General features: G+C 33.6%; 1 protein-coding gene across 1 annotated transcript in view; it reads right to left on the bottom strand.

Annotated features, from left to right (window-relative positions):
- dpy (fibrillin-like protein dumpy) overlaps nt 1–27,917 on the bottom strand; it is a 138,503-nt gene that overhangs the window by 7,164 nt on the left and 103,422 nt on the right. Inside the window, 44 exon segments of the mRNA XM_011496805.1 lie at nt 173–760; nt 930–1,112; nt 1,200–1,412; nt 1,563–1,751; nt 1,821–2,048; nt 2,321–2,689; nt 3,865–4,059; nt 4,495–4,692; nt 4,874–5,083; nt 5,637–5,990; nt 6,098–6,286; nt 6,489–6,752; nt 7,628–7,951; nt 9,484–9,810; nt 10,885–11,217; nt 11,481–11,786; nt 12,221–12,523; nt 12,910–13,227; nt 13,538–13,846; nt 14,014–14,340; nt 14,610–14,924; nt 15,007–15,312; nt 15,383–15,682; nt 15,760–16,074; nt 16,191–16,499; nt 16,576–16,893; nt 16,977–17,303; nt 17,374–17,679; nt 17,787–18,086; nt 18,187–18,516; nt 18,642–18,956; nt 19,046–19,369; nt 19,691–20,008; nt 20,076–20,384; nt 20,488–20,787; nt 21,252–21,578; nt 22,367–22,678; nt 22,755–23,081; nt 23,141–23,464; nt 23,743–24,048; nt 24,130–24,438; nt 24,640–24,969; nt 25,052–25,357; nt 25,785–26,114. Coding sequence (XP_011495107.1) covers nt 173–760; nt 930–1,112; nt 1,200–1,412; nt 1,563–1,751; nt 1,821–2,048; nt 2,321–2,689; nt 3,865–4,059; nt 4,495–4,692; nt 4,874–5,083; nt 5,637–5,990; nt 6,098–6,286; nt 6,489–6,752; nt 7,628–7,951; nt 9,484–9,810; nt 10,885–11,217; nt 11,481–11,786; nt 12,221–12,523; nt 12,910–13,227; nt 13,538–13,846; nt 14,014–14,340; nt 14,610–14,924; nt 15,007–15,312; nt 15,383–15,682; nt 15,760–16,074; nt 16,191–16,499; nt 16,576–16,893; nt 16,977–17,303; nt 17,374–17,679; nt 17,787–18,086; nt 18,187–18,516; nt 18,642–18,956; nt 19,046–19,369; nt 19,691–20,008; nt 20,076–20,384; nt 20,488–20,787; nt 21,252–21,578; nt 22,367–22,678; nt 22,755–23,081; nt 23,141–23,464; nt 23,743–24,048; nt 24,130–24,438; nt 24,640–24,969; nt 25,052–25,357; nt 25,785–26,114 — 13,290 coding nt within the window.

The raw sequence follows: 27,917 nt of genomic DNA, 5'->3' as shown, positions 1-27,917 counted from the left end.
AATATTATCAAAATAACGATGATAAACGATCATTATTTTACAAATGATTTAGAAATCTAATATAAGTCTTGCATATAAAGAAAAATAAAAGTTTTTTTTGGAGAATGAGACAAAGAGAGTAGATTAGTGTGAGGTTGGGTGGGGTGTGGGGAGGGGCGGGGGTCTGACTTACTCGGTCGACAAATTCCTTCGGAATCTGTAATCCAGCCGCTTGGACACGTGCAAACCATCGTCCTGACGGGTACAGTGTCAAGTACACTGCAACGAGCACCCTCGAAGCAGGGCCTGATAACGGAGCAAGGCTTTTGACAGCTACCATCCAGGCAGGCTAGCTTGCTTGGACAGTCCGCGTCTTTAACACACTCAGCTTTGTTCGACGTTTCAATGGGCTTGCGCTTGCAAAAAGAGTATGGGTCACCGAGGGGCTCACTCTCAGGGCAACGGCAGTTCGCCACGTGGTTTATCATTAGGCAGATGGCGTTTCGAGCACAAGGATTGTCCGTGGAGCAGAGCTCGATGCAACGGTTACCGCGACAGGCGAGATTCGTCGGGCAATCGTAGTCCGAAGAGCATTCCGGACGCTCGCATAGCAGCTCGGCGTTGCCCACATAACCAGAGCTGCATTTGCAGTGTGCACGATGATTTTCTCCCCGGCACTCAGCATTTATCGCGCACCGCTTCTCCAGCACACAGGGACTGATACATTGGTTCTTAAAGCAGGTGTCACTGTATGGGCAGTCGTTGTCCAGCTCGCATTCCACTGTTATCAAATTTTGTTACGTTATATAATATTTAGCACATAATATTTAGTGTAAGTCCAAGTCTAACAATTGGATAATCATAAATGTATATAAAAGCTCGACTAGGTCTCGTGATTTACAATTGTAAATTTTTAAATTATAAAAAATTGGCTTATTCGATATACGCACATTGTAAACAACCAATTTGTGGATTTCCAGAATAGCTAGGTAAGCAAACGCAGGATGGATAGTGATTTAATACTGTGCATTTGGCATTTGGTCCACAATTACAAGGGTTAATGCACAATCCATTGAAGCATGCTTCCGTTTCGGTGCACTCATGATTAGATCGGCATTCGATCACTATTGCAGCTAAAATATCGAACAAGTATATATAAATAATACGTGGATTGGATTATAAAATTATGTTTATTTCTATTTATTAAAAATTATACTTACGTGGTATACATTCAACTTTACCGTCGCCCATATAATTGCTAGGACATGTGCAAACGGCGTAATGGTCGTTTACATGACACAAGGCATTTACGCCACACACTTTGCTCGAAATACAGGGATTTGTACACATGGAATTTACGCACTGCCTATCGTTGTCGCATTCTTCGTTAGAATAGCATTCTGGTTGATTTGGTGGTATTGAAATTATGGGAACTATCGTAAGTTAAAAAAGAAAACAAAAATTATTCATATTTATATAAATCATTAATGCTTTAGATAATATTTGGAATACGTTTATTATTTTATATCTGCATTGTATTATCGCATTGATTTAATGTATAAACTTTTAATATATGAACTTACTCATAGAGCATTCAATGTAAGGATCTCCGGTGTAGTCGATAGGACACAAACAATTGCCAGTATGATATTCAGATTTGCATTGAGCATTGAAACCACATTGGGTAACGTGACAAGCTTCAATACATGTGCCACTCAAACATTTTTCGTGATTCTTACATTCGACATCTACAGTGCACTGAGGGTCAAATGCTATAAACAAAGAGATGATTTATCAATAACTCCATGATATAATTGCTCGTAGTTGCACGACAGACATACCAATCTTCTTGCATTTGCCACTGATATCAATGACTGTATCCGGTGGACATTGGCAAATCATTGTACGCACCGGTACTGTACCAAGTACTTTGCACGTTTGCTCATCACTGCACATGTTGGAAAGTGCGCAAGGATCCTGGCAAATTGTATTAATACAAGCTTCCATCGAACGACATTGGCCATCTTCGGTGCATTCCGATTTTGGCACTGGTGGGTTTTTACCGGAATCTATGGATTTCGTTTAATATGATATTATCCATATGTATAATTTAGCGTAACACGATAAGCCTTCATTATTGTTTAATGAAATTCGAAAGTATTTTAAAATTTTGTTAATTTATCCTTATATAACCCCTTATAAAGAAGAAATTTTAAAAAACTTTAAAGAAACCCTTATATAAGCTAATGAGCGTAACTCAAAATAAACATAAATAATGATGCAATAGTAAACACGTGATTATTGTCTAAAGCGTTGAAATAAAAAGTCTATTTTGACTGACCGATGCATTCCACATAAGGGTTGCCGTATGTCCCGGGCTTGCAAGTGCATCGGGGCCGATGGTCGTGTGCCTCGCAAGTCGCTCCCTCGGCGCAGCTCTCTTCGTCGCAGACAGGTCTGCAAAGCCGGTTGAAGCGCTCGCAGACCTCGTGCTCGGCACAGTCCTCGTTGTACTGGCAACGACCCCGAGTGCATGCGATCCTCGCGTCGCCCTGAGTGCCTGTCGGACACGAACAGCTCGCGCGGTGGTCCTGGACGATGCACTCGGCACCACGACCACAGAACACATTGTCAGTTAGGCACGGACTCACACATGCACCGTTACGACATGATTTGTCATTAGGGCAATGTTCGTCTGCCTTGCACTCGGCTGGAATTTAAGATTGTCATTGGTTAGCTGAGCGGATATTTATTATAATTCTCTGCAGTATCGTGTTTTACTCTATTTTATAAAAAGTATGACAATTAAGAATGACAATTAAAATTAGTTAGTGATTATTGGTGAATTTTATTAAGAAATTTCTAGATTAATCTAAATTAGTTTATCAAGCATTAAGACAAAGAATTTCTTATAAAGATTTAATGGCGTTTTTCTGAGAATATTCTGTACTTTTATTCACGAATATAAATTATCAGACATCTTCTTTGATATAACGGATTGATTTTGCATGAACACGTGCTTTAAACATTATAGAAAGTAGTGAATATATATGATAATTCATATATTGAATACTATTGCAATAAATCAAAGCGATACTTGACGATAATACTTTTTTATTATTATTATTTTTTTTTTTATCAACATTATATATTCGATTTTATATTAAATATTACGATAAGCTTTAAGTCGGTTACTTTTTTTATTTAGATTTAAAATCAATCAAGTGTTTTTAATTTGATTTTTTAAAAATTGCACATCTGTTTAAATCATTATTATATTTATTGTTCATTTATATGAGAATACTTATGAATTTATACCTGTAAAAATATTTCTTTTGTATTTTAATAAGTTGTTGATTGTGTATTGCATAACCCGTAGTTAATGAAGTATAACAAGTACAATAATAATATAATTATAAATAAAATAAAGTTCATCAGTTTTTGATTTTATAAAAAAAACAATACTATATGTATCCTGAATTTTTTAAAACTATATGAAGCATATTTTAAAACAATAGTAGTTTTTTTATTAGTCGCTTGTAATTTAATAAAATTAATATATGAAATATCAATTTCATACAGATATAAACTTATTGTTCTAAAAAATGATCGAAAAGAAATAAGTAATTTAACAACCCTTTTCTATATTTTTATTAAATAAAGTGTCTTAATAAAGATTAATATTTTATTAATTTTAAAATAAATTTTAAGACATTTAATTGGATTTTAAAAAATATCGTAAATATATCAAACAGAATATGTTTATTTCATGCAATTAAAACGAAGTTGAGAACATTTTTCTTAATATTCAAATACAATTATCAATTTATTGTAAAATAGTTCTTAAATTAAAACAAAAATTTTTTATTTTAAGATAATACATACTTTCAAAGCATTGAATTTGAGGATTTCCAGCCAGTCCTTGTTGGCAATGACATGTTGGATGATTTTGGATAGTAACACACTCAGCATTTAAACCACATCGATTGTTCATGCATGGATTTTGACAGAAATTGTTAATACAAGCCTTTTCAGTTGGACAATCAGAATTCGATCGACATTCTGGATGCGGAATAGTATCTGTATAAAAATGATTTGATGTACTAAAAAATTTTTGTACCAATTTGATATAAAAAAAAAAGAAGAATTACGCATTGACTAAACTCAATTCGAATAATTTTAAGTACACATTTAAATGGTAATAAGTAGATGTATATATATGCGCATGCGAGCGCACGTAATAAGCTTGCAGTATTAATTAAATTGGATTGATTATTACAATATGATGTATAATTCCCATTGAAAATGAAAATTCTATTTCTAATCTCATTGAAATATTATGAATACGACAATGAATAAATTACTTTACTATATTGAAATTTAACAACACTGGAAAAATGGTTGTACTAAACATTCTGTTTTTTTTTTTAATTTTTTTTAAAAATTTTTTTATATAAGGATAGCTATCATAATAATTCAAATATATTTTCTTATTTAAATGGTTGAATAGTTTACCAGGATTACAATCTATGTATGGATCACCAACGTATCCAATGGCGCATTCGCATATATGTCGATGATTTTCCACTCGACACTCGGCCGTATGCGCACATGGATTAGCAAGACACGGACTGACGCATTCCTTGTTCAAACAAGCCATATTGGTGGCACAATCTGCGTTCGATCGACAGAAGTGTTCCGTCGATTGATCGGCTACATAAATAAAAAATTCTCATTAGTTTGTTCAACATAATGGTTCATTTAAATGTATAAAGAAAGGCACGAATAGTTCATTGAGGATTATTTTGAATGACAACTACTGAAAATTGTTATGATTATTGTTAAAATTAGTAATTTTAGAAATTCAATAAAATATTGTTATATTTATTTTTACCTTTGACACAAGATGATGTAGCATCTCCGATAAAGTCAGATGGGCATTCGCAAATCATTGTCCTCATGGGCAATGTATCAATGACAGTGCATCTAGCATTGGGTATGCAAGGATGTGATACCACGCACGGATTTTTACAAATATTGTTGAAGCACGCCAATTTGCTTGGACAATCTGCATCGACCTTGCATTCTGAATATTCTAGCTTTTCTGAAATTCGTTATAACATCTTTTATTTTTACTAAATTCATAAATCGTCGCATACATAAAATCATAAAATACAAAGATAAAACAATAAAGAATCAATTAATTGTAATTATTTTATAATATTTAAAATAATTTGTTAAAATTATTTAAATAGTACGATTAAAATTCAGAGATTTTGCTAACATTTTCATGATGTACAGTAAAACAAGGTAAATTAAACTACTCAAATAAATTATAATTTGATATATAGATATTGACATTTCTATCCATCTCTCAAATGTTTGAATAAAATCTTGCTTTTGACAAAAAATGAGATAAACTCATTCAAAGAAAAATGAGAAAGTCGGTTCGAATCAAGTATATTTATTCTATTTATTTATGCTTTCTTTATGCATAATATAAATATAATAAAATATTTATGGATATACATAATTGGTCGTGATATTGTAATGCGGATGTTAATATAAATATTATGACAAATAATAGTGATAACAAAATCAAAGAATTGTTAAGGTTAATGCAATTTAAGTTGCAATATAAGCACTGGGGTGCTTACTTTGTATACAGCGAGAGTAGGGATCGCCGGTGTATCCGGGCGGGCAACGGCAAGTCGGGCGATGATTAACCACGTGGCAATCGGCACTCGATGGACAATTGCACGGATTTACGCAATGGGAGTTGCGACAAGCGAGGCTGTTGCCGCACTCGTCGTCGGCGCTGCATTCGGGCCTCTCGCACTGCTCATAGGGATTCCCGAAGAAGCCGTCTTGGCAGTAGCAACGCGCCTTGTGATAGCCGTCGACCTTACATAGTGCATTATCACCGCACTGCGTGATCAGACAAGCATCGATGCACTGATTGTTGATGCATGACTGGGTGAGGGGGCACTCGTCGCTGCTGCGGCAGCCAACTAGAAGGTGATTTAGGCGTTGATCAGTTAGGGCTCGTTACATTTACATCTACGCTCTTCATCAATTTTACATAATAAAATGGCAATGTTAATGGAAAGATGCTTACGCTCTCGGCAATACTGATGAGGATTACCGGTGTAACCTTCGCCACACACGCACACGGCTCGATGGAGCTGAACGTGGCACTCACTGTTGTGTCCGCAATTATCGAAAGAGCAGGGGTTTTCGCACTTTTGGTTGTAGCAGGTTTTGTCGTTTGGACAATCGGAGTTGTCGATGCATTCTGGTTGGGGCACTGAAAGAAACGTATCGTGAATTAGTTCTTTTAATTTGAATAGCAGGTAAGATGACGATATTGCAAGTGGGATAACCAGACGAGTTGTCGGTGCCTTTAATAAGCTAATGCGAGGATAAAGTGAATTTCTTCACCATATAAAGTATTCAAGATATCGTTAGAGTTCGCTAAATATCAAGAGAAAGGAGTGCTAAATACTCACAATATTCTGTAGCGATTTGGCATTCCAAATATGGGCTGCCAAAGAATCCTTTTGGACAAGAGCAGACAGCCTTATGATTGATGGTATGGCAGATGGAGTTGATGCCGCAGGCTCCGATACAAGGATCTCGACATTTTTGCGAGAAACAGGCCTTGTCCCGACCACAGTCAGAATTGACAACACATTCCGGATGTATACAGACGGCCACTCCATTGCGTACTCGGCACTCGCCATTGCATGGATTCGGGTTGCACGGATCCAGTTCTGAATATCATTAACCGCAGACGGGAAAATGTTTATTAAGATATTTTGAAGATATAATATAGATTATTTTGTTTATTTTTATACTCTCAATTTTTATGTTTGTTTCGACATTTATATATTACTAAAGAGAAGATCGAATAATAGAGCTAGAATTGACATTTTATCTAAAGTCGACATTAACAATTCTAACGTCTAGGAATTATCAAAGTAAATATCAAAGCGATATGCGATAAAACGAAGTATTTCAATAGTTTTTATTGATTCGTTCGTCTTTGATTTATACCCGATAGATGTAATAATGCAAAAGTAAAATCATTTACAAATGATTGATCCGTGGAGCGAGACCGATATCTGCCACACATCGTGCGATGTATAATTATTCTCATACCATTGTAAACATTGAAAATTTAAACACCGAACTTTCTATTGATAATCACATGAAAAATAACTTCATTGTAAACTTTTATCATTGTCGTATAAGACATTTAAGTCATAGTATTTTATAAAATTTTATATTTATGAAAGTGTTTTTATAAACTATAAAGATCCACAAGTAATTACTTAGCAAGTAGCATAAAAATTAATAAATACTCAATTGTAAAATAATTATAAAGGATTATGATTAATAATTTAATTTATTGTCATATGGTGCGATATCTTGTCAAATTTGACATTATTTTGAAAAATGTTTATTATAGTATCTATTAAAATACTATTGTAACTATAATCGGTAAAGTGACTGAGAAAGCTATGTAAAGTATTAATCATATTTTAAAGAAACTAAACGATAAAATTATTTTCTATGTTAAATGCTTGAATGATGAATCTATGACATATGAGAATTATTATCCAATTATTGTTTAAATCTATCAAACCTTCTTTAAAATAGCACTCTTCGAATGGATTGCCGATGAGAGGTGGCGAACAGCTACAGACGGGACTATGGTTTATTGCGCGGCACACGGCTTTAACACCGCAAATATCCTCTTGGCAAGGATTTATGCATCTATAATCGATGCAGATTTTATCGGCAGCGCAGTCCGAGCTAAGGACGCATTCAGGGTGGCAGCCATCGAGGTCCATTGGATCACCTAGTAAACCTGGTAGACAGCGACATATTGCCTGGCCTTTGACGTTTTCGCAAGTCGTATGAGGTCCGCATGTGCTTGGATAGCAGGGATTGTCCGGTAATTTTGGCTCTACAAATTATCGTAACAATTAATTTCTAATTTCTCAAGATCTCGTTTTTAATCTCGCATTTTAATATTGAAATAATGTCGATATTCATTATAATTTGTAAAGGCGGTTTTTAATATTGTTTCAAAGTTGTAGTTTATTTTGTTTGTAGCGATTGATCGCACGCATCGAGCATGAGTGTGAGTGCGTGCTTGAGGGAGAGTGCACAAGAGTATGTGATGCATGCTCGAATACGTTTACCTAAACAAATTGGTCATACTTTTAAATAATTTTAGTCGACGCTGAAAGTATGACTATATAAAACTATTAATGGTAAAATATTCGAATTCCGTCGCACATATGACGCAACTTGGCCGCGAGCTATAGATTTCAAGGTGTAACTTTAAGTTTGTAAAATAATTTTATTACAAAAAAAAAAAAAAAAAAAAATTAAGAAAATTTTAAAAATCGATTTTTTAAAGTATATTGAATATATGTTTTTTTTTTTCAATTAAATATGAATAAATAAAAATTTGATATTTAATATTCTTGAGACTTTAGAATATTTATTATGTAGTATATTATATTATAGTATGTTATATTTATATAGTATATCTTGTGCTTAATTTATGATTTATTTGCATCATAATTGTATCATAATTTTAATATACGATTTTATTTGTGTTATGTCATTAAATATTTTTTCTTAAGTAATAGATTAATATTCATGTTCCATGGCTTATATTGAAAAAGTATTTATCTAAGAAAAGCATTATCATCACTTTGGTTATTTATTATCAGAATTATTAAAGAAGTTAGATCGGTATGAGGCGAATAAAATGTTCAAAGTATTACACAAGCAAAAATTGTAGTAATATTTATAGATTTAGTGCTTCTATTGGCTCAAAGATTTATGTATGGTATTATTGTAACAGACCATTGATAAACAATTCAGAATAAAATGGTTTATTCAATACTCTTTATTTTCATTACATTTTATGTATAAAAGAAAAAAGAACATTATATCAAGAGGTTATGCTTTTACTAAAATATATATGGTCCAAGAATAGCGTATTTAGAATGTAATCGTTTTTAAATTTTGGAATATTCAATTAATATTAAATTTTTAATCAAATCTTTATATAATTAATATTATTATCATGCGTATATTGTTATTCCTCATATAAATTATTTAATTTCATTTTATTATTATCAAACAAGAATTTAAGATAATGTAGCAGTAGTAGTGGTGGTAGTAATGATAAATTACAAATACCTTGAATGAAAATCAGTTATTTCTATATTTCTATTTTCGAAATAGTAGTAGAGGTAATATAAATTTCATTTAAATAAGCAATTAATATGAAGAAAAATGATATGGTGAGATAATTATTTTTTTTTCTTTATTAGATTTTTATATAATACGATTCAACAATCTTCAGTTTCATGGCACAACGTAATTTTGTCGAATATATCGATTTGTCAGAGAGTCCTTAAAATAGTTTAACCAATAAAAAATCAGGCATAATAATAAATGATGAATTCGAAACGATACCTCCGAGTGGAAATTTGCAGATCGTAAAAGCGTCGCCAATAGTAGGGTAGGGACAGGAGCAGACGGGCACGTGGTTGGAGGCTCTACAAACTGCGCCTATACCGCAGGTGCCTTCGCATGGATCCTGGCACTTGTGTTTCAGACAGGCTTGGGAGTTGGGACAATCGCCATTGACGATGCACTCGGGATAGCAGCCGATATAAGGATCGCCCCGATGATCGGGCTCACACTCGCAAATGGCTACGTGTCCGCGTTCCCTGCAGGAGGTGTTGATACCGCAGGGCGATGGACTGCACGGACGCTGTATCGTAGGCTGAGTTTCGGCATCTGTAAACAAGACGTCGAGGATATTTGATATACGTCCGCTTTGAAGTTGTATATTCCGCGGTGGTGTGCGTACATACATGCGGTGTCACAAATGCCCGCGTATGACGTAAAGAGCTATGATTATTATTCGAACAGGCGTGATATGTTGATCTTTCAATATTTCACGATAACGTCTTCACGGTCGAAATTGTCATAGCTCGTAATGTCATTGTGTCATATATTGCGGATAATCCAGTATAATGATATTTACAAGGAAATATTTTGCGTTCACGTGTGCAGTTAAATTTTAATCGCAATAACAGAATAATTGACTTTTACTATGTGTCAATTGATGCTAAACATTAACATCAGAATCTTCGATTTCGCTGAAAATTCATATTATCTCATTGAAATTTGACGGACGAAAATTTTATTACACGAGAACCATTAATTTTTAATAAGTTCATTAATTTGCATTTGTATTAGTTATTATAAAATAAAATGTCCGTTTAAAATGCTAAAGAAATTAAACAGTTGCAAACAAATGGAATTTATGTATTATTGAGTATACGAAATGATAGCAAAATATTTTTTGTGAAATTTGTAAAATTCTGATGAGTGTTAAGCGTTCTCTTAATCTAATATTTACAAGCGACAGAAATATAGCATGCAAATGTTAAAAAGATACTTTACATTTTACAGAAACGACATTTTACAGAATATGATGACTACGAAGCAGTAAACATACATACATACATCCATGCATATATATATATATATATATATATATATGCCTGTACTCGCGCACACACACGCGCGCGTGCGCATGTCACCACATATATTTCATGAGCCTTCAATTTGATAAAATTTACATGAAAATAAGAAAAGTGTGCGCTAAGAATATAAAAGAAAGTGAAACAGTTTCTCGACGTCAATAATCTGAAAAATTAAAACATTGTTTAGGCTTTAAATTAATGAGACAGGCTGCACAAGCATTAATATTATGCAACGAAAGTAAAAATAACAGTGTTGGGGATGGAAGTTATATGAAGAAAAGTATAGGTATTGATACGCAAAAAGGTGTGTCGATCTTACTGTTGGTTGGGCTACAGGCAACGTAGGGGTTACCCATGAATCCATCCGGACATGCGCATCGAACTTGGTGTTGGGTGACGGTACAAAGGGCCTGGGGTCCGCACCTGTCGGGGCAAGGGTCATGGCACTTGAGCCGTTCGCAGATTCGGTTGCCTGGGCAATCCGTGTGTACCAGGCACTCGGGTCGGCAATCTTGGTTCCCGGTGCCCACGTACCCCGGCAAACAGGTACACAGGGGTCTCATCTTATTCGGTGTGGGAATGCAACGACTGTTGGGACCGCAAGGTGACGGCTCGCAAGGATCAGCAGGTCGCGTTGGTTGATCCACTAATTCTGGGGAGTCGCGTACGTGAGGCTATGGCTTGTTACTGCGTGCTCGCCGAGTTTTCGACCTGGCAAAGAGCCGTCTCGCCCGTTCCCCGGCGCAGCTCCACCCGCCACTACCGATTTCCGGCACTGTGACTCGAGCCATCCGGTTGCCGTTTTCGAAGGGCGGGCGTGGCTGCAGCCTCAATAAGGATCGGCTTGAGAATGGCGCCTGCCAAGTCGAAGATGCGGACGCGGGCGGGTATCCTAATCGTCACAACTGTACTTACTCATGGGGATGCAGCTGATAAAGGGATCGCCGGTGTGTCGGGGTGGGCAGCTGCATATGGGGCTGTGGCTGCGGACGACACAAAGGGCATTGGGGGCGCAGGAGCCGGGGCAAGGGTTGACGCAGCGTTGGCTCGCACAGGCCCGGGTTGGCTCGCAGTCGGAGCTTGCGGCGCATTCGGGCCGGCAGCTCGGGGGCAGCCCGGAATAACCAAGAATACAGGAGCAGGAGGCTTGGCCACCTGATACGCGGCAGACGCTGCTGGGGCCGCAAGGAGATGGCGAACATGGATGCCCTGTGATCGTCTCTGCGGGCGGGTACGAAGAGACATTACGTGTAATGTTGTTATTCAGGGTGGGAAAAAGGTTTTGCGAATATAGTGGATTTCGCACAATTGAATTTGTATTACTTTGCTATCGTAAAGTGGCTTGATTTGACTTTTAATTAAATTTGTGAACTTTACATTTTTGTTTTTCTATGTTTGTTTTTTTTTCTTTTTAATATTATTTCATACAATTCAAATTAAATTAAATGTTATGTTTTTAAATAATCGAGTGGTTAATTTCTATTACATTTTCTTTCATTTTTTTGCATATTCAAATTTCTCTCTCTCTCTCTCTCATTTTGAAAATATCTAATAAAACTCAATAGTATTGGTTTTTATTTATTTGTTTGCGGTGTTACTACTATTTATACTGGATTTTGTCTTATGAGATCAAAAGATTGCGTCAAAAGACTTACTATCGATGAGATTGCATTGGATAAATGGATTGCCCTCATAATTTTCGATGCAAGAACAGATGGGGATATGATTAATAGCGGTACATTCTGCATTTTGTCCACAGACTCCAGGGCAAGGATCGACGCATTTGTAATTAATGCAAGCTCTACTATGAATACAATCTGAATTTTGGAGACACTGGGGTTTGCATTCATAGTAGGGATCACCAAAATATTCGTCAATACACGTACAAACTCCGTTATTGCAAATGGCATTTGGTCCGCATGGCGATGGATTGCACTTATCTTGTGGAATTGGATCCACTATAAAATGATTTGGTTTATTACACAAGGTTTCGTACGCTTTGTCTTTGTACGAATAATTGGTATAAATAATTCATTAATTTGTACAACACTCGGAACTGTACGAAACATTTTTTTTAAATAAAATTTTACAAATATACGATCTGTCATCCCTAAGTATAATTATAAAATATTTTAAAGCCCCAAAGTTTTCAAAATATTAAAATTTTTCACTACATTATTATTTATGTCACAAAATTAAATTAAAAATATTACATATGCATGTATTTTTTTTTCGAGTGGAATGAAATTTAAGATGAGCAGAGATAACGAGATTAAAATAATACGCGCTAAAGGGTTGAAGTAAACGTTGAAGAATTATTCATTAAAATTTATTTGAGACTTACATAAAGGCGGCATTAAATTGCAATTTTTGAAGGGATTGCCGATATAACCGATGAAGCATGTGCAGATTGGATTATGATTTATAACTTGGCAATTTGCATTGAAGCCACAAGATCCTGGGCAAGGATCTTTGCACATTTCTTTTAGGCAAGCTTGATTACTATTACATTCTGAATTGATTGTACATTCTGGTCGGCAGTTAGGCGGTGATCCTATATAATTTTTATAACAAGAACAAGAAGGATATCCGCCGACATCTTGGCACAGTGCAAATGGTCCACATGGAGACGGTGTGCATGGATTGATAATTTTCGAAGGCGCTAAAATATAGTTTAAGTTCGTAATAATACCTCTAATGCAAATTAGTTTGATCATCGATATATTCAACAACCATCTTTTTAATTAAAAATATGACTCATTATTTAATGTTAAATAAATAGTGATTATCAATAGTCAGTGAATTGAAAATACTTTGTTTTACGTATGAAAAGTACTGCCGATTAACTCAGTCAGTAATTTTTAAATTATTATAATCATATATTTAAAACATATAAATAATTATTTTATCAGATATACTAGTGATCATTGGTCTGGGTCAAATAAAATATTCATGCTGATTAAATAACTTACTAAGGATGCTGAAACAGCGTACGAATGGGTCACCAGTTTCATTTAATGGGCAAGTACATATTGGACTATGATTGATCGTTTCACATCGGGCATTTATACCACAAACTCCAAGACAAGGGTCAACACATTTTTTATTGACACAAGCTCGATTATGACGACACTCTGAGCTTACAACGCATTCGGGCCTACAACCGTTAGGTCCATCTACGTTAGGTAATAAACACGTACATATTGCTTTTCCATTTATACTATGACATCTATTATTTAATTCACAAGGTGAAGGAGTACATGGATCTGATGCCACAGATGCTGTATTGAAAATATCAAATGGATTATTTGATATATATGTACGTAAGTGCGTGCGTATGTATATGTATACATAAAGTAAATTAAAACCAGCAATAAAACTTTATGGCTTTATTATTATTATTATTTAATAATAAAAAAAAATTAATGAATAAGGTTTTAATTCTTACGTTGGAGTTGAATAAAGTTGCAATAGCGAAAGGGATCTCCACTATAACCCGTAATGCAATTACACACTGGGATATGATTAACAACTTGACAGATTGCATTAATGCCACAACTACCAGGGCAGGGATCTTGACATTTCATTCTATTACAAACTAAGTTTTGTGAACAATCGGAGTCAATTGTACATTCGGGTCGGCAACTTTCATACGGATTTCCATAATAATCAGGGAAGCAAGTACAAGTGGCCATTCCTGAGGATTCATGGCACACCGCATTAGGTCCACAAGTTTTTGGGAGACATATTTGATCATCATTTGGTTTGACAATCACTACAATATTATATTAAAATATATTAATACGCATGAGAGTGTGTTATATTACACTAAGTATTATATTTTACTTGATTCTTGATTAAATTAATTATCCGATTAAATAAAAAAAGCATAATTCTTGAGGTAATTAAAGAATATAATATTGGATATTATATAGAATAACTTTATAAAGTCTAAATATTGTAAAAATTGCACGACAAAATAAATGTAAATAAGGCTTTATTTAACCAAGAATCTTTTAAATTAATCTATGCTGAAATCCTCACTCATTTGAGAACACTGTATGAAAGGATCTCCGCTATAGCCACTGACACAAGTACAACTTGGAGTGTGACTGATTACTCTGCATTCTGCATTTATGCCACAAGAGCCAACACAAGGATCTTTACACTTATAATTAATACAAGCTAATTGACTAGGACATTCACTGTTGCTAGCGCATTCGGGTCTACAATTTGGCGGAATGCCAATAAATTCTGGTAAGCAAGAACACGACGAAAGGTTATTTATAATTCTACATTGTGCTCTTGGACCACAAGGAGATGGTTCACAGGGTTTATCTTGTGGGGGTGGTGATAAGGCTAAAAATTATTATTGAACAATGTAAGAGAGGTTTTAAATAAAATGAGTTACGCGATAGTTTTATATTTTCTCTATTCTTACGGATTGGCACGCATCTTATGAATGGATCGCCAGTATTTTGAGGTGCGCAACTGCAAACGGGGGAATGATTGACTATCGTACATAGAGCTGATAGGCCACAAGTTCCTAGACACGGATCGGAGCATTTGAAATTCATGCAAGCTCTATTCTTTGGACAATCAGAATTAACGACGCATTCTGGTCTACAAAATGGTGGTATGCCTATATAACCAGGAATGCAAGCGCATACTGCTTGTTCGTTTAGTTTTCTGCAATGACTATTTGGTCCACAAGGTGAGGGGCTACATACATTCATGATTTCGGATTCTAAAAAAAAAATAATAATATTGTACTATAAGTATGAATTAAGTCAAAATAATAAAATATTTAAAATGACCTTTCGTCGGTATACATTGAGCAAATGCATTTCCTGTCATGCCCGTTGGGCAGCTGCATATTGATAAATGATTTACAACCGTGCATATTGCATTGGATGCACAAGCATCTGTGCAAGGATTTAAACACTTATTACGTATACAAGCTTTGTCGCGTGTACAATCGGGATTTTGAACGCATTCTGGTCGGCATCCTCCATATGGATCTCCATAAAATCCTAGTAAGCACGAGCAAATTCCATCGGTGCATTTGGAGTTTGCTCCACAAAAATTTGGTTTACATTTATCATCTGACACAGCGGCTGTAGTAATAATCATAATAATAAGAATTATGTCTAGCACCGTGATATTTTAATAAAATCTTTCTATTAATACTTACGTTTTTCAAGAGCTTTAGGATAACAATTAGTAAATGGATCACCAGTATAGTCTTCCGAGCAAACGCAAACTGGTGTATGATTTACAACAAAACAACGTGCTCCTAATCCACAAGCGCCAAGACATGGATCTCTACATTTTTCTCTTATGCAAGCTTTATCACTTGTACAATCAGGATGAATAGAACATTCTGGGCGACAATTTGGAGGTGTACCAATATAATTATTAATACAAGTACATACTGGAATATTATCAATAGCTTTACATAAAGCATTAGGTCCACAAGGTGATGGATTGCAGGAATCCGTCGTTGATTCTATATTAGTTCATTATTCGATTATAGTTGATTCAAATTAGTATCATAAATGAAATATTTAATATTGCAATTAAAATAATTTAATGGGTTACTTTAGTAATTAAGTGTAATATTACCAAGTATTTGATGGCATTGATGAAATGGATCTCCGGTCATATCATTCGCACATACACAAATTGGACTGTGATTAATAACTTTGCACTGTGCCTTTATTCCACATGCCCCTAAGCATGGATTTTGACATTTTGTATTAATGCATGCTAACTCCGTATTACATTCCGAGCTCAAAAGACACTCGGGCCTACAATTTGGAGCTGTTCCTATAAATTCGGGTTGACATGTACAAACGGCTTGTCTATTATTTTCATGGCATACACTGTTTGGGCCACAAGGGGATGGGTTACATGGATTAACATTCGATGGTGCTGTAATTATATACATAATATTGAATAAATAATTTCTAATTATTATCGAGAATATTTCAATTTAATATATGCGTACGTTCATCTTGATTGTCTAATATACACTGGGTATAAGGATTTCCGGTAAAACCTGGTAAACATATGCAAACTGGAGAATGATTAACAACTTGACAATTTGCTGTTACTGCGCATGTTCCTGAACATGGATTTTGACACTTATTTCTTATGCATGCTAAGTTAGATGCACAATCGTAATCTCCTGTGCATTCTGGACGACATCCTTCGTAAGCGTTTCCAACGTAATCGGGCAAGCAAGAACAAGAACCAGCACCATTATACTCATTGCAAACGGCATTCACTCCACAAGGCGATGGTGCACATGGTTGAGCCAAAGTTACTGCACATTTACAATAGGGTAATTTATTTTTAAAAATATTAAATAATTAATTTTTTTAATAAAAGTATTTAAATGTAATTTACATTGCTTTCGATTACATTCGACAAATGGATCGCCAAAATAACCGTCCATACAAGTGCATGATACTACATGATTTACTACGCGACACTTTGTATTTAAACCACAAGAGTTAGTGCAAGGGTCTTCACATTTTTTATTTATACAGCTTAAAAATACGCTGCACTCATCATTATGAATACATTGTGGTCTACAATGTGGCGGTAATCCTATGAACCCTGGAGTACATGAACAAGAATTGTCAGTTCCATTGTTCATTATTTGACACTCTGAATTGGGGCCACATGGTGATGGTACACATGGATTAATTGATATTTGAGGCACGTTTATCGCTAAAATAGATCAATTTCATATTAAACTATTTCTCATTTAAATTTATTTAAAAATTATTATAATTCTTACATATTGGTGAACAGAGTATAAATGGATCGCCAGTAAACATTGTTGGACAAGTACATATAGGATTGTGATTAATAACTTGGCATAGAGCTGAAATACCACATGACCCAGCGCATGGATCTTCACATTTTTTATTGATACAAGCTTGATTTTGGGGACATTCTGAACTCGTTAAACATTCTGGTCTGCAATTGGGGGGCATACCAATAAAATTTGTTGCGCATGAGCAAACAGATTGCCCATTTGCCTCTTGACATCTACTGTTAGGTCCACAAGGCGATGGAATGCATGGTCTTATAACCTCTGGAACTACAATAAAAATAACTTTGTTTATATAAATCCAAAATAGAATATAATATATTTTTAATATTTTCATTTTTAGTAATAGCTTTCGAAAATCTTTCGAAAATACTAACGGTTGGACGAAATACACGACGAAAAAGCATTTCCAGTTGTACCTACTGGACAACTGCACATTGGCGTATGTTTAATAACTATACATTCGGCATTATAAGCACATACGCCAGGACAAGGATCTTGGCATTTTCTCTTAATACATGTTTTATTAAATGGACAATCTGAATTTTGAATACATTCAGGCCGGCATCCATTATACGGATCACCCAAATATTCTGTTAAGCATATGCAATCGCCGTCATTACATTTTGCATTTAATCCACATGGAGGATTACACAGATCATTTGTTATTGGAATAGCTGGAAAGAAAATATTTTATTAAGTATATTTGTTTGGCATTACTTACACGCTAATGCGCACTATATGATTAGTGTAAAAAAATAATAAACGAAGATTTACATTGTGGATGTTGAGGAGAACAGCTTGTGAAAGCATCTCCAGTAAAGCCTTCTGGACATGTGCAAACTGGTATGTGATTAATAACCGTGCATATTGATGCAAATCCACATGATCCAGGGCAAGGGTCTTTACATTTTTCTTTTATACAAGCCAAACTACTGATGCATTCAGAATGAATACTACATTTTGGCCTGCAATTAGGCGGAGTGCCAATATATTCATTAGCGCAACTGCAAACTGGTACACCTCCAAAATTTCGACAGGTAGCAAATGTGCCACATGGTGAGGGAATGCATGGATCAGTTGCCATTGCCAGTGGAAATTGAGGGCCTAAATATTTGATTAAAATTAATAATAATAATTCAGACAATTAAGCATTAAAAAATTATAATTAATTAATCTATGAAAAAAAAAATTAAGATTTTCTTATATTAAATATTATTTTTTTTACTTACGAGGAAATTCATAACATTTCATAAATGGATCTCCAGTAAAGTCATTAAGACAACTGCAAATTGGACTATGATTTATAACGTCACATTTAGCAGCTATGCCACACGCATTTGGACAAGGATTTGAACATTTATTTTTGATGCATGCCATATTGGTTGAACATTCGGAGCTAACTGTACATTCAGGTCTGCAGAATGGAGGAGAACCACTGAACATGGGAGAACACGTACAAATAGCTCGATCATTAGATTCGCGACATTGACTGTTTGGACCACACGGGGATGAACTACATGGCCGTGATAGGATGGCTGGTTTATCTATTATAATATACGATATTAAAATTTTAACATTAGGATTTTACTTTTTTCATATATTTTATAAAAGATGATGTCTGATGATAACTTACGTTCTTTTTGAGGATAGCAATAACGGAATGGATTACCAGTGAAGCTGGTTTGACAAGTGCAAATTGGTAAGTGATTTATTATGTGGCATAATGTATTATGACCACACGCACCGAGGCAAGGATCCTGACACTTTGATCCAATACATGCTTTATTAGACGGGCAATCTGAATTTATAATGCATTCTGGTCTGCATCCTTCATATGGATTACCAATATAATCTGTTAAGCATGTACAAGCTCCTACCCCATTTTGTTCACGGCAAACAGCATTTGAACCACAAGGGGATGGTATGCATGGGGTATAATTTGGTATGACTGGATTCACTGAAAAAATCATATAAAATAAAAATGTTATGTGTGATTTTTTCTCTTTAAAATTATTTACAGGCAACTTTATTATTAACATTATAAATAAATTCTTTTTATACTTGTAAATATTATTTATCCTTTTTTTCTTTTCTTTTTTAAATAAGTTAAGTTTTGTAATAAGTCAAGGAATATTTAAAATTGTTAGTTTCAATAATTATTGCTTTTAAATTGAATATACGTTAAACAAAATGTAATCCAGAAGAGTAGCCTACTACATATTTATAATAAAAAAAAATTAAAAATAATTATATAATGTTAATTAGTGAAATAATTTACTTTGTTTAATATTGCATGATGTAAATGGATCTCCAGTGTATCCTGAGGGACAGACGCATATTGGCGTGTGACTTACTACGCGACATTCAGCAAGTGAACCACAAGAACCCGGACAAGGATCTCGGCATTTTTTATTTATACAAGCCAATTGATTTGGACAATCGATATTATTGTTACAATCTGGTCTGCAATTTGGTGGGGAGCCCTTGAATTCAGGCAAACATGCACACGTGAAAGAACTATTAGTAAGTTGACATTCAGCATTTGGACCACAAGGTGATGATGCACAAGGATTTGTCGGTGATTGCATTTGGACAACTGCAAAAGAATTAAATTAAATAACATTAATTGATTATTCATTGTTTTTAAATATTTTTATACTTACTTATCGGCGCACACAAGGTAAATGGGTCGCCCGTTAAGCTGTTCATGCAGCTACAAATTGGATTATGATTTACAACATGGCACAAAGCATTAATGCCACAGCTTCCTGCACAAGGATCAATACATTTTTGATTGTTGCAAGCTTGATTAAGTAAGCAGTCCGAACTTAAGGTACATTCCGATCTACAATTTGGCGGAGAACCCAAAAATCCAGGGATACAAGAACATACAGCCAGGCCATTTGTATTACGACAGTGACTGTTAGAACCACATGGTGATTCACTACAAGGATTTTCTATTACAACAGGAGCTAAAAAATACATAATGTTTTCAATATATTTTAATAAATTCGATATTCCAATCACGATTAAATAACTCGGAAATTAATCATCATTAAAGAGTTTTAAAGTTACCTCGTTGTGGATTGCATTCAATAAATGCATTGCCGATCATACCAGCAAGACAGGTACAAGTTGGAATGTGATTTACAACCGCACATTGTGCATTTTTTCCACAAGTGTTAATGCACGGATCTGTACATTTTTGTCTAATACAAGCCTGATTTCGTTGACAGTCCGTGTTCATAACGCATTCCGGACGACAACCAATGTATGGATCACCATGATAATCAGGTAAACAAACACATGCATTTCTTATACACATTGTATTTGAGCCGCAATTTAAACAGGGATCATTTGGTTTCATTATTGGAGCTAAAAATATATAATAAGTCTTAATAACAATTCTCTCTGTATTGGTGTAAAAAGTCGATTTTTATATCTGAATTCGTTGCTTTGAAATTTAAAAACTAATTGCAAAACAAAACACGAATTAATTAATATAAAACAAATTTCTTCAAAATAAATAAAAATGATTACTGAATTATTTAATGATATGTTATTTCAGGAATTTAAAATTTAATTTAAATGCACTTGGCGTACATATCTTATATTTCGTACCAACAATATCATCCTTTAATCGTAATAATAGTATGCAGAAATAAGTAAAAATTTATTGATGCACTATATTATGTATTAAATATTTTATATAAATACAATTAATTAAGTGAAATTGTAGATACATTTTATATTATGAATATAAATTATTTTTTTAATTTAATTTGTTTTTGTATTTGTTGTTTTGTATACGTGTTTTGTATAAGAAAAGAGTGTCTTACGCATATCAAGAGGCTTCAAATAGCACTGTGAAAATGCATCTCCAGTATATCCATTAGGACAATTGCATATTGGCACGTGGTTAAGTACATTGCATTGTGCATTAATTCCACAAGATCCTAAGCAAGGATCGAGACATTTGCTTTGTATGCATGCTTGGTTACTCGGACAGTCAGGATGTATTGAGCATTCTGGTCGGCAATTGGGTGGCGATCCTTTAAAATTGTTTAAACAAGCACACGATGCCTGATCATTTATTATACGGCATTCTGAGTTTGGTCCACAAGGCGATGGGATACATGGGTTCAGTATCGCTGTATCTAATTGTTCTGGGAATGAACATATTTATCTTAAAGTAATAACGAAATATGGCACAGATCGTTGATTGAATAATTTGAAAAATTAATTATAAATTAAGTATTCAAATATGGATTAGAAATTATAAACATTTTTTAATTAAATTGTTCGTTCTATTGAGAATATATGAAGTACTCATATTTTGTTCATTAAAGTTTCAATGCTTAAAACGTTCGATATTACAAATAATATTAATAAATAATACCTTCTATTTTATGTATAAAATCTTTTTTAAATCAATTGAAGTATATTTGATTTTGTGTTATTATATCTGTTACTTTTTCCAATTTCATTATAAAAATAATTTGCTTTATTTTATATTGTTATATTTATTACTCAAAGCTGTCAATATTAGTAATAAAACAACTAAACAGTTATATTTATTACTCAAAGCTGTCAATATTAGTAATAAAACAATGACTAAATCTTTAATAGAAACATTAATTTATATTTCTCTAAATAAATAGAGATTAATTCTTTTTAATATATATTTATTTATTTATAATTTATTTGCTCATTTTTGTAATATATCTGTTACGATATTTATATTAATATAATAATAATGTTTGTTTAAATTAAAATTAAAATTTAAATATGTTTATTTACAAAATATATATATTGCAATTCTATTCAATTAAGCTTATTTTATCATCTTACTATCATATTATTCTTAATTATCCATATTATAAACTTTATATAATTTACAATCTTCAATAATTTATTGATAAACAATGATATTATTTTATATAATTGTACTTACTTGATATTTCGTAGCAAAGTGTAAATGGATCACCCGTATAAGTAATCGGACAAGAACAAATAGGACTGTGATTAATCGTTTCACATCTCGAATTTAATCCACATGTTCCCGAACAAGGGTTTGCACACTTTCTGTTAAAGCAGGCTTTATTTGCAGGACACTCGGAACTAACACTACACTCTGGTCTACAATTTGGAGGTGTACCAATGTAATCAGATAAACATGTACAAACGGCTTGTTCGTTATTAATGCGACATTGGCTGTTAGGTCCACACGGAGATTGATTGCAAGGATTAGTTGGTATGGTTAAATCTAAGGAAATAATATTGTAATAAAAAAAAAAAAACACTAACAAAAAGTTTGTATATGTGTCAGGTATAAGATATACCTTTTTCGATAATACTGCAATATCTGAAAGGATCACCAGTGTAATCATTGTTACAAGAGCACACTGGGTTATGATTTATAACTTGACACATAGCATTTCTTCCACAAGTGCCGGGACATGGATCTTTGCATTGCATATTAATGCATGCTAAATTCGATAAACAATCCGAATTCGTTATACACTCTGGACGACAACCTTCATAAGGATTACCAAAATAATTTTGTATACAAGAGCAGGAACCTGCTCCATTTTGTTCTTTGCAAATTGCATTTGAACCGCAAGGATTAGGTTCACAAGGATTTGTAATTATACTGGGTGGCGCTACAACTGAATTATAATATTTGGTTTACTACAGAAGTTAATTTAAAAAATTTTTTTCTACTTACCACTAGGTATAGGATTGCATTGAGTAAACGGGTCGCCGCTATAGAATTGAATACACGTACACATTGGGGTATGACTGACAACAAAGCAGTCTGTATTACTACCACAAGAGCCTATACAAGGATCTTTACATTTTTTATTAATACAAGCTAAATGACTAGAGCATTCACCGTTACTAATGCACTCTGGTTTACAGTTTGGTGGAATACCGATAAATTCGGGTAAACACGAGCAAGAAGGAGAATCATTAACAATATGGCATTCTGCATTCGGGCCACAAGGTGATGGTTGACAAGTATTTTTAGAAATCTGAGGTTCATCAGGCACTAAAAAAATTTTTTATAACGTTTGATGATATTGAAATTATGAAAATGATTGAATTTCAATAATTGTCGAAACGGCTTGTATACAATATAATAATTATAAGTAAACAATGTTTTTAATTATCGAGTGAAATAAAATTATCACCGGGTTCAATAATTCTAAAGATTATTATTGCAATTTTTAATCGCAATATTTTATATATTAAATTTATATAAAGTAAATTATTACTTAAGTTTTTAAGGTAAGTCTGTACGTTAAAGGTAGTGAGAACAGGGCTTACGCATTATGCTGCAGTAAACAAATGGGTTGCCTGTAAATCGTATAGAACAGCTGCAAATTGGATTATGATTTACAACTTCACAGATCGCAGCAACTCCACAACTTCCAGGACAGGGATCTATGCATTTTTGATTACTACATGCTTGATTCTGAAGGCAATCAGTGCTAACTACGCATTCGGGTCTGCAGGTCGGGGGACTTCCTAAATAACCTCTAATACAAGAACACACTCCCTGACCGTTTATTGCGCGACATTCACTGTTTGGACCACAGGGTGATGGGCTGCATGGGTTTATTGCAACTTGAGCTGTGATAAGGGATTTTAAAATTAGATTATCTTATCAATTAAGTTAACGTGCATGCGATTTCATATTGACAAGATTAGTACTTGGTATGGGGATGCATTGAGAAAATGCATTGCCAGTCATATCTGTTGGACAGCTACACATGGGTACGTGATTAATAATCGTGCAAAGGGCATTCGATGCGCATGCTCCGGGACATGGGTTTTGGCATTTTCTCTGTAAACAAGCGCGATCACGAGAGCAATCGGTATTTAAGATACATTCGGGACGACACGCCGCATATGGGTCCCCTTTATATTCTGGCAAACAAGTGCAAATTCCATCAGAGCAACGAGCATTTGCACCACAGGGTGATGGATTACATTTATCCATCGTAGAAGTAAGATCGTAGACTGAAATAATAAATGTATTATATAAACGTATATACACGCGCGCTATATGTCTTATACATTATACAGTCTGTTTAAGTTTCAACGAAATGTTATATTAATATGAGAGTGGCTGGAAGGAGGTCGGCTCTCTTCCAAAAAATAAAAAAAAAAAAAAAAAAAAAAAAAAAAAAAAAAAAAAAAAATTAAAATATTTATGCTTACTAATAGGTGGTTGCAGATTGCATTGCGTAAATGGATCACCAGTGTACCCTTGTGGGCACGCGCACACTGGTATGTGATTGACTATGGAACAGAGAGCAACAGCCCCACAAGAGCCTGGACATGGGTCGATACATTTATGATTAATGCAAGCTTTATCACTAGAGCACTCGGAGTTTATGGAGCACTCGGGTCTGCAATTGGGTGGTTGTCCAATATAGTTATCAACGCACGAGCACGCTGCTATTCCGTTGATATTTCGACATTGAGAATAGCCGCCACAGGGTGATGGGACACACGGGTCGGGTGAGCTTGGCATAATTGCTTGAGGCGCTAAAAAGTATTTATGGAAATAACGTGATTACGCGATTATCATCTTTTATATTTGGCACATAACGGGGATGAAGAGTCTTACGTGGGATTGGTGTGCATTTACTAAATGGGTTTCCAGTGTAGCCTGATTTACAAGTACAATATGGACTATGATTAACAACATTGCAATTAGTATCAATTCCACATGGGCTTGGGCATGGGTCGACACATTTTTGATTTTCGCAAGCTAAATTCGATGGACATTCGGTACTGGCGATACATTCGGGTCTACATCCAGGCGGACTACCTACATAAGATGGCAAGCAAGAGCACACGGCTTGCTCGTTTATTTCTCGACATTGACTATTTGGCCCGCAAGGTGATGGAGAACACAGGTTCTCATTTACAGCTGGTGAATAAATATCTTCATTCAAAAATTTTGAAAATTTCATGCAGATTAAAAACTAATCTATTGTCAATATTAATTCTCGAATGAAGAATTGGTCTTTGTATTAAAGGCACGCATTATTAAGAGTTAAATATTCATCAAAATGAAACTACTGCGCATTAAATATAAATTAAAATTGATTAAAACAATACGCTAAATTTATTATGTATTGTGAAATTTATATTTAATGATAAAGTTAGAATACCATGCTATTGTGAAAGAACCCGTGCGTGTTTCACAAAGGCTTCAATTAACAAATTGATGTTTTACTACTGTCATTTATAAATGTATTTTGTACATACATTATTTTATATAGTAATTTTGAAAAGAAACTTTCGCCGAACGTTTTAAGTGATTTTTATATAGCAATATTGTCTTTTAAACTTACTAGGTTGCATATTAATCGTACAATAATTGAATGGATTTCCACTATATCCTGTGCGACATGTACAAGAGGGCAAATGATTAATAGCGGTACAATCAGCATTTTGGCCACAAGCGCCAGAGCAAGGATCTCTGCACTTTTTCTGAATGCAGCTTAAGTAAGATGGACAGTCAGAATTATGAAGGCATTCTGGCCTACAGCCTTCGTATGGGTTTCCAAAGTAGTTGGGTAAACATGTACAAGATCCAACGCCGTTTTGTTCTTTACATTCGGCATTAACGCCGCAAGGCGAGGGATTACATGGTCTGATCAATTCTTGGGTTGGGGGGTCAGCTAAAACATTTTAAAGGTATAAGTATTAGGACAAGACATCCGCATCTTATGAAAATAATTAATAAATACAATAGTACAATTACTATTTTTTATTCGCTCATAAGTAACAACTGTATTATATAAATGAAAAATTTATACACACATCGCGATTGGCACTAGATTAATTTAATCATTTCAAAACATGATACATTTATGTGAATTATAATTCACATAATTATATATTTAAACATGAATGTTAAATATAAATTTTACTCGAATCAAATTCTTTTCCTTATTCTTTTTTGTTTAGTAAGAAATTTAAAAAAATTTTGCCTTTATTATTCTATTACTTGATATCTTTTATAATTTTACATTGTATTGGATAACATTGTGTAAATGGATTTCCATTATGTAAATAATGACAGATGCTAACTGCATTATGACTAACAACATTACATCTCGAATTCGCTCTACGTGAAACTAAAAATGGGTTTATGCATTGTTTATCAATGCGCGGCTAACTATAAAGACATTGAGAATTACTAATACATTTAGATCTACAGTTTAGCGATAATCCTAAGTAGCCAGATTGCTAAAAGAACGCGGCTAAATCACTTTTGATTTTAAAAAACGGCATAAAATCCGTAACAGGAGGGTTGACATGGATTTACTAATAGCACATTATGTGCTAATTTAATTATTATATATATATATATATATATACACATATTATTTATAGGTAGATACTTTTATTATTTATAATTTTTGTTTAAAAATAAGACTACTTATTTCATATTTATACATATTTTCCATAAAAATTAATTTACGATCACGTATGTATCGTAAGGATTTTCAAATGAAGGAATTTCCGGTGTACTTTTAAGGGCATCAGTAAACAGGGTTATGATTGATTACTTGCCAAGTGAATGGATTCGACATGTTCCGAGGCAAGGATCTATACTTTTTATTGATACATGCATTGTTTATTGAACAATAGCGATTTAAAGTGCATTCTTATTTCAATGCGGTGGACTACCAAAGAAATTTGAAAAATAACTGCAAATAGCATTGCCCTTTATTTTCCGGCATATAAAATTTGCCTCATTTTTATATTAAAAAAAGAGAGAAAGTTTTTAATAAAATTCCGAATACATACATAAGAATGTGACCTTATGATTAACTGCTTGTAATAGTTTAATGATAGATAACATAACAATGTGTTGTACTATGTAACTTCTTAGGACATGTATTAGGTAATATGTATTGTCCACAAGGATTAGGATATGGATCTGTACCTTGATTTTATATATATGATTTACGTTTTAGACAATATGTATTAAGAATATATTTAGATTTATAAAGTATATTAGCCTAATTTAATATATTTTTAATTTAATTTAATGCACGGAGCAAATAATTTATTTATAATCATAAATTATTATTATTATTCAAAGAAGTAATTGTAAATATGATGAATACTGCATATTATATATGAAATGAAAGTAAAATTCTTTTTATATATATAAGACAATTTAAATTGATACATTGAGTATGAACTTTTTCAACTTTGTGCAATTTAATTGAAATAAAGTTTATTTAATTCTTAAAATTATAACAATAAATTTATAATTATTAAATTTAATTAGATAGGTTAAAATATAAATAAGATTATTAAATTTGGTGTTCTATTATTTAAATTCTTCTGTTTCATTGCACTTATTTATACGCAAAAAATATTCTATAAATATAAGTTATTTTATATTTTTGAAAAAAAAAAAAATTATCCATATCTTTAAATTCATAGTTTTGATAAATAAATAATAA

The sequence above is a fragment of the Ceratosolen solmsi genome, unplaced genomic scaffold (genome assembly GCF_000503995.2).
Source record: "Ceratosolen solmsi marchali unplaced genomic scaffold, CerSol_1.0 scaffold29, whole genome shotgun sequence".
Taxonomy (NCBI): Eukaryota; Metazoa; Arthropoda; class Insecta; order Hymenoptera; family Agaonidae; genus Ceratosolen; species Ceratosolen solmsi.
The sequence above is the reverse complement of the archived record's forward strand: the minus strand, read 5'-3'. Positions and strand labels throughout refer to the sequence as shown.